General features: G+C 40.9%; 1 protein-coding gene across 1 annotated transcript in view; it reads left to right on the forward strand.

The window, feature by feature from the left end:
* CA10 (carbonic anhydrase 10) overlaps positions 1 to 13855 on the forward strand; it is a 485650-nt gene that overhangs the window by 198481 nt on the left and 273314 nt on the right. Inside the window, exon 3 of the mRNA XM_030296817.1 lies at positions 2499 to 2641. Within this exon, the coding sequence (XP_030152677.1) occupies positions 2499 to 2641 (143 nt within the window). The remainder of the gene's footprint in view (positions 1 to 2498; positions 2642 to 13855) is intronic.

Below are 13855 nucleotides of genomic sequence, written 5' to 3' on the forward strand. Positions count from 1 at the left end.
CTTAACACATCACAAATTTATCATCTTACAGTTCAGGGATGAGGGAGCCCCAAATGAGTCTTATGGGGTTAAAACCAGGGTCAGCATGCTGGTGGTTCCTTCTGGAGGCTCTAGGGGAAGAATCTGTTGCTTCATCAGTTCCAGCTTTTGGAAGTCACCTTAGCTCCTGTCCTCTTCCTCCACCTTCCATGCCAGTATCTTCTTTCCTCTCTGACTCTCTTTCTATCCCTAGAGCTTTTCTCTAAATCTTTGACCCTCCTGCCCCTCTCTCTTAAAAAAGATCCTTTTGATTACATTGGGCCCACCCAGACAATCAAGGATAATCATCTCAGTACCCTTAACTTAATCATTTCTGCACAGCACCATTGCCTATGGAAGGTAACATATTAGGATGTGGACATCTTTGAAGGAGGGCCATTATTCAGCCTACCACACAGACTGTAGAGACCAACCAAAGCCCAAGGGATAAATGCCTTATCTAAAGTCACACAACTGATCTGTGGCAGTGCCATGGCTATATCCCTGGAATCCCCAGAGCTTCCACGTTGATGTGCATCGCTGACAAAGATAGGTGGGAGCAGGCACTGAGGGAGGCTTTATTTTCATAATAAACTGGAAATGATTGAGGAATAAATATAGGATTTTTGGTGATTTAAAAATAGTTTAGAGAAGACTTCTGTTTATATATTTTTTAAATACATGTTTAATTCAAGAGCTTCCTTAAATATTATAATTTGGCTAGGGCATGGTACTTTCTAAAGATGTTAAGTGACTTGCAGAGATAATAGAACTTAAATAATAAGGGGAAATGAAAGTGCCAAGGAACACACATACAGGTTCTTCTTTCTACTCCACCTTCTTCTCTTTTACCCCTCTTACTCTGGCCATGGCTGCCATTTTGAAAATCAGTTACAGCTGGAAAACCAGTTCAAGCTCTTTAAACTAAAGGGAATGGAACCAGCAGATATGCTCATTGAATGGGTTAAGCCAAATAGATATTTTCCTTATTTCACAAGGAACCTCACCTTATTTTGGTGTTGAAACAGGCTTCTAAGAATCTGAGGAACTTGTTTTTGGCTTTCCTCCCACTTCTGCCCAACAATGGCCTGTAACAAATAAAAGGTTCGTAGAGTTTTGGATTTTGGTGGTACTAGACGTGCCATCCAGCCCAATTCTTCTCCTGAATTACGGGTCTCTTATAGACTATCTTTGGCAAGTATTTACCATACTCCTCTCTTGCCTCAATTTTCTCCATCTGTGACATGAGGAGGAATGATGGCTACCGTAAATTAAAGGCTGAATTAAACTTGAGTTCCTGAGAGGACAGGTGCATCTGGGAGGGTCGTGACTTGGTTGTTAGGTTCATCTTCTCTAGGAATCACTCCCGAACTCCACTTCCACTGCTTCAGGGTTCAGTGCCCTCACCTAGAGATTTATAACCCACTTACCTCATCCTGCAGCCACCCACCACCACAGTGTGATAATTGTTCTTGTACGTAACTCCCTTCCTCTAAATTCAGCCTAACCCAGGGCTGAACATGCGCCAGGAGCTTACTGTAGTGTTGATGGACGCTGCGGGTGGATGAGTGAATGATGACCATATAATCTCAAGGCCACGTAGAGATGGATCCAGAGCCTCAGTGGAAATACGGAGCTGGGGGTGGGGGGTTGGGCAGGAAAAGGCTGAAGATATAGTCTGTGATCTTCCATGACATGAAATTAGTAACTGGCTCCCCACTGCTCTGCTGACTTTCTTAAACAGAAGAAAATAACTGGAAATTGCCATAGAAATTTATTTCCGTCAATTTTTAATGTGATACTGAAGAGGAGTAGACATTTCCCCTTTGGATATTTGGACTCAGTACTCCCGAGTCATTTTTCTCTTCCTATCAAGTGAATGCATTCTTGAGCTGCTGGTACATTAGGTTAGTGACACAGTGCTTGACTAAACAAAGACAGAGTCATGTTGCTGAGCTCCTGTCTGGCATTGATTGGGGTCATAAAAGTAATTCACTCCCTCAGTTTGGTTTCGACAACCCACAGAATACATAATACCTTGCATATGTCGAATGCTACTTTCTTTGAAAAGCTTTCAATACCTACTGTATAGGGCAAGGTTGATTCCCACATCATTCCTGCCACACAGAAAAGTGGAGCATCAGCTCAGGAGTTACTAAAACTCTGGTGTGCCTCCACATGAAAAGATGATGCAGGTGGACTATGCTGTCTTCCCATTAAGGTGTTAATGCCAACTGTACTCATCCAAGAGGCCACAAGGTGAATGGATCTGACACAAAAAAATCTGAAGGTGGACCTTAGAGAAATTGACCAAGATCCAAGTCAGTAAAATACCATAGCAACACCCAGGGGTCTTTATGGGTGGGAAACATTAGGTGTCTGTCTCTGATGTCACCCTTTTTGTGCCATGGCCCTTTTGCATTGTTTCTCAAACCTTCCACCTGGACTAATCCTACAATTGTTTGTTTGTTTGTTTCTAGTTCCTTCTTTCTGGGGATTGGTGAACTCAGCTTGGAACCTTTGCTCTGTGGGTAAACGGCAGTCGCCAGTCAACATCGAGACCAGTCACATGATCTTCGACCCCTTTCTGACGCCCCTTCGCATCAATACTGGGGGCAGGAAGGTAAGCAGCCATGTTGCTTCCATTGTGAAGTTGAGGATGCCGAGAGATGCTGATTCTGAAAGCTAGTCTTACAGGTCTCCTTCTCTGTGATGAGTTTGTCTTTCCACCTAGGAGTGAAATCAAAGACCTCAGGCTTACTGCCAACAAATATAATTATGTCTAAATTGTACTTTCTCTCTCTAGCTGGTCAAACCCTCATGCTTCTCTAATTACTTTGTACCCCCTGGAGGTTGCTGGAGGCCCTATCCCTCAGTACCCCATGAAGGTCAGAAAGCAGTGTTGCTTCCCAAGCATATCACACTGGGAAAATCTCTCCTCTCAGAAACCTCTTTACTGGGGCTTCTTTTAACTTCAACAAAGTGAAAGAATAATTTGTTTAACAAAAGTAAAATCAGATATTTATCATTTTGGAAAGAAAAACAAACAAAAATCACCTTAGATGATTTATAAGAAAATCAACAATTAATCTTTCTAGGGGCATCTTGCTGGCTAAGAATCCTAACTTCTGCACAGAAATGCTGAGTTGTGCCTTGTCATTCTCATACCAATGTCCCTTCCCCTCACCAACCTCCCTCGATGCACTCCACCTTCATGTGTGGAAGGGCATGATGCCCATGGGGATCTTCTCGTCGCTGGGTTCTAGTGTTTCTCTTGTGGGCTGATTTCTTTTTGGCTACCTTTTACTGTTGAATAGATCATTGAAAATGGAAAACACACACACACAGAAAATTGTGTTTGAAGGTGATTTAGTTATTGCAAACTCAAGAGGAATGGAAAATCGTTTGTGTGCAAGAAATTGGGATTAAAATTATGGACAACTTTGTTACTGCCGGCAGCTGATTCTCCAGGGTTTGCATTTCTTGGGCTCTGCTCTCTACATCCGCAGCCTGTTTACCTCACTTATCATGGAATCTATAAGAATTTTTGCCCCCTTCTGATGTATTGGAATATGTTTTTTCCTATTACCTGTCACCAAAACACCAACCAACCAAACAAACAAACCCAAACTCGAATGACTTATTTAAGAGTTGTTAGTGGCTTTGACTCCAGTCATAAAGTGAGTTCTAAAGACCTTGCACGTGATTGTAACTATTTCTCTATGTAGTATCTGTGTGTTATTTTAAATAGGACTTGAGAAGCATTTGTGTAGAAAAGTCCTATGTAGGTCATGTAGTTTATTGCTCTGATTCCACAAAAATTAACCTATCCAAATTATTGGTCCATTTGAAGTTTTATTTTTACAAACTCTAAAGGGAACTTAACCTGGGTTCTACACACACCTCTCTTATTCAAGTCACGAACATGGGTAGGTCCACTGACCAGTAAAGGGCAAGTTGAACTTTTGAGTACTCAGTCTATCTTTCCTTCTTGGGGAGGATGATGGAGGGAATAATTTGTGTCCTACACAGAGGAAGAAGCAGTAAAAATTCAGAATGAGGGGTGGGACCTGAGTTCCAGAAATTAGCTGAAAGGTAACCAGCAAGACTGAAGCCCAGAGACCACAGAGGTATAGGCAGGAGGAACAGATGGAAAAGGAAGATGGAGGCCAGATCTAGAGGCTGTGTTAAGGAGCTGGATCTTTTTTCCTGAGTGATGGCAAGCGAATGAAGCATTGTTCAGTCAAGAGCACACTGGGCACGGGATGGGAAAGGTGGCGATCTAACACAGGAATGGATACATAATTCTCACTTTCTATCAGCCCATCTTAGAGGAAAATATTGATGTGAAAGAAAAAAAATAACTAATTCAAGCCTGCTTCTCCCTTAAATTTATTGGGAAAGAAGAGATGGGGGAGACAGCCTAGTGTTAAAAAGCACTCATATGTTTTGGTTTGATATTTTTGTTGTTGTTGAAAGTGATATATATATTTTTTTATGTTTCCAATTCAGTAAAGTGTACCTGATCCAAATCAATTTTCAAAAGCACTGGAGTTTGGAATTTTGGAAACATTTACTTTTGACAATGTAAATATTTATATCTGGCACGATTTGTGTTGTCAGCTGTTTGAAAAGCTGAGAACTGTCTGATGGTTTTCCTTTGCATTAGCAAAAGGTGGAAAATAGAATAGAGATAGTAGTAGGGCCAACTGGTAATGAAATGTCTAAACTTGATAGACAATAGCTAAATCACGTTTGCAAGCTTTTTAAAGGTGGTGTTTAATGAGTTGGAGACTTATTTTGGAATGAGTATTCAAATGACTGCTGTGAATTTAGTTTTGCCTTGAAGAAATATGTATCCAATTCAAAAGGTTTAAAAGACTGGGAGGTTTTGGGCAAGGTACCACATTTTGAAGTCTGAGATCAGCTGGATATCAGCATGTTAAGTGTATCCCAGTCATTATGTGTTTCATGTCACATTTTTATCCATGAGCATTATTCTTGCTCCTGTTTAAGTGTACCTTATGCGTAATAAGCCCATGAAGTACCCTTGCTACGATCTCTGACTTGTGTTACTGTGTTTGTTTTTTTCATGTATTTGGCCTGACATAGGGTTCAGATGATGAATTACGGCTTATCTTAGCATGAGCAAGGGCTGAAATTTACCCCGAATGCAAGAATACAAAGAATGATAATAGTTACATGACAATCAAAACATATGATGTCTTGGATACAACAGAGTATATTCATTATACTTGAACAGTGATAGTTCTTCTACTTTTTAGGTTGCTTATTTTCAATGGTAATTCTTAAGCAATGTTTGGTGTTGTTGTGTTTTTTTTTTTCTTGAAAGAGAGTATTTGTTACCCAGTTGTTTTTATCTGACACATAGGATTCTTATGGGCAAAATTTAAAATGACTCTGCTTTTCAAACAATACTCACTTGGGGTGCCTGGGTGGCTCAGTCAGTTAAGCGTCTGACGTCAGCTCAGGTCATGATCTCACAGTCTGTGAGTTCGAGCCCCGCATCGGGCTCTGTGCTGACAGCTGAGAGCCTGGAGCCTGCTTCAGATTCTGTGTCTCCCTCTCTCTCTGCCCCTCCACTGCTCATGCTCTGTCTCTCTCTGTCTCAAAAATAAATAATAACATTAAAAAAGTGTTTAAAAAAACAATACTCACTTAAGTTTAGGTTGCATATGGACATAACAATTTTACCTTGGAATCCATCTCCCACCCTTGACCCCCGTTCAACTTAATTCCCAACAGTCTAAACAGTTTTTTAAAATCTTGGAGATAATTAATCTATTCTAGATAAAGCTCCTGAGTCAACTCAGGAATCAGAGTGGGCGGGTGGAGATAATTCTTCCCTCACGATCTCAGATCATTTAACACCCTATATGTAGGAAATTGGATTATGATGTGTTTTAAGCTCAGTTCAAGCCTGATTGACTGTTTTAAAGATGGACACCCTTGGTAGTCAATGGGCATGTACAGATTCACATGTGGTCTTTTTCCCCACACCAAAGTGAGTGTACAATATGTGTTTGTGTATTAATTTTCATGTGCTATTCACGTAAGTCAGCTTCTTGGTAATTTGCATACAATAGTGTAAAGTGTGAATGTTATTCACAGCAAAATCTGAGTGGTTGGCTTGATCATTTTGGGGGTGCAGAAATTCCTCTAGATATGTGCCTGGAGTATTCTGACACAGGTGAGTGCTGGAGGGTTTCTGGATTAAGAGGTTGGGTTAGCCTTCATGGAAGACGTGGTTTGTAGTAAAAGAAGAAAACGCGTATTAAAACTGAGTCAAAAATCACTTGCCGATCCTGCCATTTTTTTTTATTTACTTTTTTAAATTTTTTTATTTTTTTTTCAGTTTGCTCATCTTTATTTTATTTTTTTTCACACTCTTTTTTTTTTCAATATATGAAATTTATTGTCAAATTGGTTTCCATACAACACCCAGTGCTCATCCCAAAAGGTGCCCTCCTCAATACCCATCACCCACTCTCCCCTCCCTCCCACCCCCCATCAACCCTCAGTTTGTTCTCAGTTTTTAACAGTCTCTTATGCTTTGGCTCTCTCCCACTCTAACCTCTTTTTTTTTTCCTTCCCCTCCCCCGTGGGTTTCTGTTAAGTTTCTCAAGATCCACATAAGAGTGAAACCATATGGTATCTGTCTTTCTCTGTATGGCTTATTTCACTTAGCATCACACTCTCCAGTTCCATCCACGTTGCTACAAAAGGCCATATTTCATTCTTTCTCATTGCCACGTAGTATTCCATTGTGTATATAAACCACAATTTCTTTATCCATTCATCAGTAGATGGACATTTAGGCTCTTTCCACAATTTGGCTATTGTTGAGAGTGCTGCTATAAACATTGGGGTACAAGTGCCCCTATGCATCAGTACTCCTGTATCCCTTGGGTAAATTCCTAGCAGTGCTACTGCTGGGTCATAGGGTAGGTCTATTTTTAATTTTCTGAGGAACCTCCACACTGCTTTCTAGAGCAGCTGCACCAATTTGCATTCCTACCAACAGTGCAAGAGGGTTCCCGTTTCTCCACATCCTCTCCAGCATCTATAGTCTCCTGATTTGTTCATTTGGGCCACTCCGACTGGCGTGAGGTGATATCTGAGTGTGGTTTTGATTTGTATTTCCCTGATAAGGAGCGACGTTGAACATCTTTTCATGTGCCTGTTGGCCATCCGGATGTCTTCTTTAGAGAAGTGTCTATTCATGTTTTCTGCCCATTTCTTCACTGGGTTATTTGTTTTTCGGGTGTGGAGTTTGGTGAGCTCTTTATAGATTTTGGATACTAGCCCTTTGTCCGATGCGTCATTTGCAAATATCTTTTCCCATTCCATTGGTTGCCTTTTAGTTTTGTTGGTTGTTTCCTTTGCTGTGCAGAAGCTTTTTATCTTGATGAGGTCCCAATAGTTCATTTTTCTCTTTTAATTCCCTTGCCTTTGGGGATGTGTCGAGTAAGAGATTGCTACGGCTGAGGTCAGAGAGGTCTTTTCCTGCTTTCTCCTCTAGGGTTTTGATGGTTTCCTGTCTCACATTCAGGTCCTTTATCCATTTTGAATTTATTTTTGTGAATGGTGTGAGAAAGTGGTCTAGTTTCAACCTTCTGCATGTTGCTGTCCAGGTCTCCCAGCACCATTTGTTAAAGAGACTGTCTTTTTTCCATTGGATGTTCTTTCCTGCTTTGTCAAAGATGAGTTGGCCATACGTTTGTGGGTCTAGTTCTGGGGTTTCTATTCTATTCCATTGGTCTATGTGTCTGTTTTTGTGCCAATACCATGCTGTCTTGATGATTACAGCTTTGTAGTAGAGGCTAAAGTCTGGGATTGTGATGCCTCCTGCTTTGGTCTTCTTCTTCAAAATTCCTTTGGCTATTCGGGGCCTTTTGTGGTTCCATATGAATTTTAGGATTGCTTGTTCTAGTTTCGAGAAGAATGCTGGTGCAATTTTGATTGGGATTGCATTGAATGTGTAGATAGCTTTGGGTAGTATTGACATTTTGACAATATTTATTCTTCCAATCCATGAGCAGGGAATGTCTTTCCATTTCTTTATATCTTCTTCAACTACCTTCATAAGCTTTCTATAGTTTTCAGCATACAGATCTTTTACATCTTTGGTTAGATTTATTCCCAGGTATTTTATGCTTCTTGGTGCAATTGTGAATGGGATCAGTTTCTTTATTTGTCTTTCTGTTGCTTCATTGTTAGTGTATAAGAATGCAACTGATTTCTGTACATTGATTTTGTATCCTGCAACTTTGCTGAATTCATGTATCAGTTCTAGCAGACTTTTGGTGGAGTCTATCGGATTTTCCATGTATAATATCATGTCATCTGCAAAAAGCGAAAGCTTGACTTCATCTTTGCCAATTTTGATGCCTTTGATTTCCTTTGGTTGTCTGATTGCTGATGCTAGAACTTCCAACACTATGTTAAACAACAGCGGTGAGAGTGGGCATCCCTGTCATGTTCCTGATCGCAGGGAAAAAGCTCCCAGTTTTTCCCCATTGAGGATGATGTTAGCTGTGGGCTTTTCATAAATGGCTTTTATGATGTGTAAGTATGTTCCTTCTATCCTGACTTTCTCAAGGGTGTTTATTAAGAAAGGTGCTGGATTTTGTCAAAGGCCTTTTCTGCATCGATTGACAGGCCGATCCTGCCATTTTAACCAAAAATTAGTTTTGGCATTTTTCCTCACCTTTTAGCTCTTTTGATAAAATGGACATCTCAGTAGTTAGTGACATGGGAATTGCTCATGATATGTTAAATGTAAAAGGTAGCATCTGAAGTCATTCACTTCATGATCCCAATTTCATTTAAAAAGTACTCATGCTATGGGGCGCCTGGATGACTCAGTCATTTAAGCGTCCAACTTCGGCTCAGGTCATGATCTCAGTTTGTGAGTTCAAGCCCCGTGTCGGGCTCTGTGCTGACAGCTCAGAGCCTGGAGCCTGCTTCAGACTCTGTGTCTCCCTCTCTCTCTGCCCCTTTCCTGCTTGTGCTCTGTCTCTCAAAAACAAACAAACAAACAAACAAATAAATAAATAAACCCATGCTATGCATAGAAAAGAGACCAGGATTAAATGAGATGTTGTTTTCTTTCTACTTTCCTGAAGCTTCTAGTTTTTCTATGACAAGCTTGCATTAATTTAATAATCTGAAAAACACCTTTTTTTTTTTTTTTACTTATCCTTTCAGTTTAGGCAAAGATATACTTACAGTTGGCAAATATGGTAGTTGGAATAATGCCCTCTCCTAAAGATATGCATCTCCTGATCCCCAGAACTTGTACATATGTTATCTTACATGGCACAAGGTATCTTGAAGGTGTGATTAAATTAAGCATCTTAAAATGGGAAGTTCATCTGATATCATCCAGATAGACCCATTGGAATCACAGGGTTCTTATAAGGAAAAGACAGAGAGGCAGGAGAATCCAAGGCACAGAAGGGGATGTGACAAAGGAAGCAGAGGTCAGAGTGATGTGTTGCCATGAGCCAAAGAATCTGGGCAGCCTCTAGAAGCTTGAAAAGGGCAAAGAAACAGATTCTTCCCTATAGTCTCCAGAAGGAACACAGCCGTGCTAAAACCTGGATTTTAGCCCAGCAAAACTGATTTTTTACCTCTGACTTCCAGAATGTAAGATGACCCAGAATATAAGGCAGGATTAATTGCTAGCCCATGCCACCCACTGGGATGGATCTGAGGACTAAAGACCTCAGCTGCACTTCTCCCCACCCCCACTTATGCCAGGCTCCCTCTAGGGAGAAGTCAGAGACCAAGACAAGACTGTTGACTCAGTCTGCATAAGCCAGCCTCCAGGCCACAGAGCAAGGTGAAGGCAGATTGGAAGGGGCAAACAGATAACATCCAACACAAGGCTATACATTTTATCTGTATGACCATTTCCAAATTTCCCATTAAATGAATATGAGGTAATAAAACTCATCATTACCTATCAAATTAGGTATAAATGTCTCGGCCTGGCATTCACAGTCCTTGTAAGATGGCCCCAGATCTCCCCTCCAGAGCCTTATTCCTCGTGCATGTTATGTCTATGTTTTGTTTTCAGTGAGATTGTAATACTTTTTTTTTTTTTTTAATTGACTGTATCTCACCTTCCCCTGTGCTTTGGACACAACATAACCCTTCACCTGATGTACCTCTGTACCTTAGCAATCCCCATCCCTACCTTTTTATTATTCAACCTCTCTGGTACCAGTGTTACCTCCTCCATGATACTCCTCTTGATCTCTTTAGTGGATGGTGAAATCTCTCATCATTTGACTTCTTAAGTAACTTGCTTGTATTTCTTTTAGGACCTAACCTTGGCCTATAGTATATTAGTTTTACTTGCCTTGTCTCCCTGGCTTCAATTAAGGGCTCCTCATGATAAATGTGCTTTCATATTTTCATTTTATATCTGTGGGGTTATCTGTGACAGTGCTGGCTGGTTTGAACTGAACCGAGATTATCTTTGATTACCAAACAAATGGTTTATGTGGACTTAGTTAAAAGTTGCTTTGACTCAAGGCAGGAAAAATATGAGCAAGTCCCATGATGAAGAGTAACCTTGCTATCAACAGAATCTGTCATTAGAAACTAATTTTCAGTTATAGTACTTTTCCTGAAATATGTTGAGAAAAATAATGACTGTGGATTGGTTTGGTGCCTAAAATCTTATCACTTCTCTATTTTCAAATTTCTCCATGAACCTGATAGGAAAATATAGTTGGCCACAATTAATCATTGCATTTCATGGCATGTCTACATTTGCTACGCTAAGAAACCTTTTATGAGTGAGGCATTTATGTTCCTTCAAGGACTTTGAGATATATTAGGGGAGAAAATACAGATATACAGAAGTTAAATCATAGTAACTGATTTAAATAACTATTTGAGATAATAATGGAAGAGATACTAAGGCACCAGTGAAATGATTAATTAGCAAATCAATCATTTTGACGTTAATATTTAATGGTGGTAAGAAGTTGGGTTGGCCAAACCAGACTTTATGGAGGTGCTAGAATGTGAGCTAGCATGGAAAGATAGGTAGAATGAAATACTGTTTGCAGAAGGGTCTTTAAATGTTAAATGTTCTGGCTCCACGTGTGAAAGATTACAGAAATATAAGGATAGATCCATTTTGCCATCTAAATGTGTTACAGTGGTGCTGGTTTTTATTGGATAACTGATATTAAACTTTCATAGGTAAGTATTCCTTCCCATTTGGAACTCATTAGCTATCTTTAAGTACCATGGGTCTTTTTATACTGAAGCTCTGGTGTGAAAATGATACACATAATTTCACATAGGCTTGTGGGATAGAGCAGATCTGTAAGAGCTGATGAAGAAGTGAATGTAATTCGTACTCATTTGTATTTTGTGGTTTGATAAATTTCTTGACTTGCCACATTGATAATATCCTTTCTCAGAAGGAGGCAATAAAGGGTCTCTTTATTTGGATCTAAAGCAGCTTGGTGGTATGGAATGGACAATAAAATTCTAGAAGAAAGTGGGTGTATTATCTTAGAAAATACGGTAGCTAATATAAAAAAAAAAGCTAATAACTGTTGTCAGACATAGATTCTAAACCTTCAAAAGGTGAATTTTTGTAATATAGTTAGAATAGATGTGATCTCTTTGCCTCACGGAAGGTAACTCTAGAGGATTGAGAAGCTCTTAACAATGAAATTATGGTAATAAAATTACAAATGATGATACCAAATAAAGGAAGTTGTAGTGACTAAAGATACTGGTGTGGTGGTTCAGGGAGTTTTGCCAAAAATATGTGTTAAAATGGCATGTAAAAGATGTAAGAGAAAGGGCTTATAGTCACAGAGGGGGACAAAAGTGGAAGGAATCTTTGAAAATGGTTAAGGGAGAATAAGGCCCAGAATGAGTGTAGGATTGCAGAGCAGGAAGGTTTTTTAAAGTTACAGTTAGAGGAAGCAAGGGCATTAAGACAATGTTGACCTTGGGGCACCTGGGTGACTTGGTTAGGCGTCCAAACTCTTGATTTTGGCTCAGGTCATGATTTCACGGTTCATGAGTTCCAGTCTTGAGACAGGCTCCATGCTGACAGAACAGAGCCTGCTTGGGATTCTCTCCGCCCCCCCCCCCCCCGAACTCACTCTCTCTCTCTCAAAAATAAATAAACTTAAAAAAAAAAAAAGACAACGTAGACCTTCGTTTGGGGGAGGATAGATGTCCACAGATGTTCTGCTTTGGGTTTGGATTTTAGGTTTATCACCAACCACCTAGATGGGAGAAACCTAACTCTCGGAGCTTTAGTTCCCTCTCCTGTAAAAGAGAGGTTGTAACAGTCCCCCTCTTGCAGGGCTGGGATGAAGGGAAGTACATGGAATAGCGTCCCTATTAGGCGGGTTATAACCAAGTTATCGGGCCAGTGGCTGGCAGAGGAGATACACCACAATTGTTAACTACTGTCTTCGTCCATTCAGGCTGCTGTAACAAACTGTCAGTGACTGGGTGGCTTCTAAAGAATGGAAATTTATCTCTCACAGTGTTGGCAGCTGGGGGGGATGTCCAAGATCAAGGCACTGGCATGGTTGCGTGCTGGCACCTTCCTTCTTGCTGAGTCCTCACATGCTGAAGGGACCGGGAAGCTCTGTGGGGCCTCTTTTATAATGGCTCCAATCCTAATCACGAGGGCTCTGCCCTTATAACCTAATCACCTCCCAAAGACCCCTCCTCTTGTTACCACCACCTTAGGGGTTAAGATTCGAACATATGAACTTTGGGGGGACACCAACATTCAAAAACCATGGCAGCGACCATCAGACATGTTGTGGCTGTTAGCGAGAAAACACAACTTAACTCCCACTTGGGTTTCTCTGTCAAAGAAACTCATACTCACTTTAAAATCTGTAACATATATGCCAAGAGGTAAAGTGGATGGCAAACTAAAAATCCCAAACCACCTCGCCAGTGCCCCCTGTCCAAAAGTTTGAAATTCAGGAGGCATAAAGGTAAAGCTTTCCTCTCAGGTGTGTGTTTATAAATAGCTGCACAGATTCAGGCTGGGCTGCGTTTGTTGTAAAATCGCTACATGCGAAATGGTAGAGGAAGTTACTGGATAATGTGTGCAGCATGCGTAAATAGCACGGGGAAGATACCAGGAGACAAATTCAACCTAATTACATAGTACATAAGGTACTGCTCCACGATAAGTGAGGTCACTGTCCTGTAATCACCTTCAGCGAGAAGAGACTATCTGGGATATTACGGTCAGATCCCTCCGTGCTGATGGCTAGAATAACTAATGGGAAAATGTTGACAAAGTGCAGAAGGAGACGCAGGAAAGAGTGATGAGAAGAAGCAGACATTCGGTATATTCTCTGTTCAATTCTCTTTCTGTTTCTTTCTCTGTTTCTCTCTCTCTCTCTCTCTCTCTCTCTCTCTCTGAAAGGATGGTATTTTAAGGTAAATTACAGGTGGCTTCTAACAGTACCTGTCCCGTGCAGCCTCAGACACAGAGAACCAGTGCTGGTGTCTGGAAATGGCTTGGACCAGACTTTATTTCAAAGTGTGGAGGGTGAATGACCTCCCTGTGTTTCGCTGAGAACCCCCAGCACAGAAAGAGTTGCAGCAGGCTCCCGGGTCCACTGGCTGTGGTGGAAAAGCTCCAGCATCAGAGGGCAGCCTCGACCTGGCCCGGAATCCTCTTCCCATCTGGCAACTATGAATAATGGTTAGGCGGGCACGTGGAATATGTTTCTTTGAGGCTGACCCCCGAAATGCGGATTTAGCTAGGATGCACACCCTCTCAAAGGAAAGCTCC

The sequence above is a fragment of the Lynx canadensis genome, chromosome E1, assembly GCF_007474595.2.
Source record: "Lynx canadensis isolate LIC74 chromosome E1, mLynCan4.pri.v2, whole genome shotgun sequence".
Lineage (NCBI taxonomy): Eukaryota > Metazoa > Chordata > Mammalia > Carnivora > Felidae > Lynx > Lynx canadensis.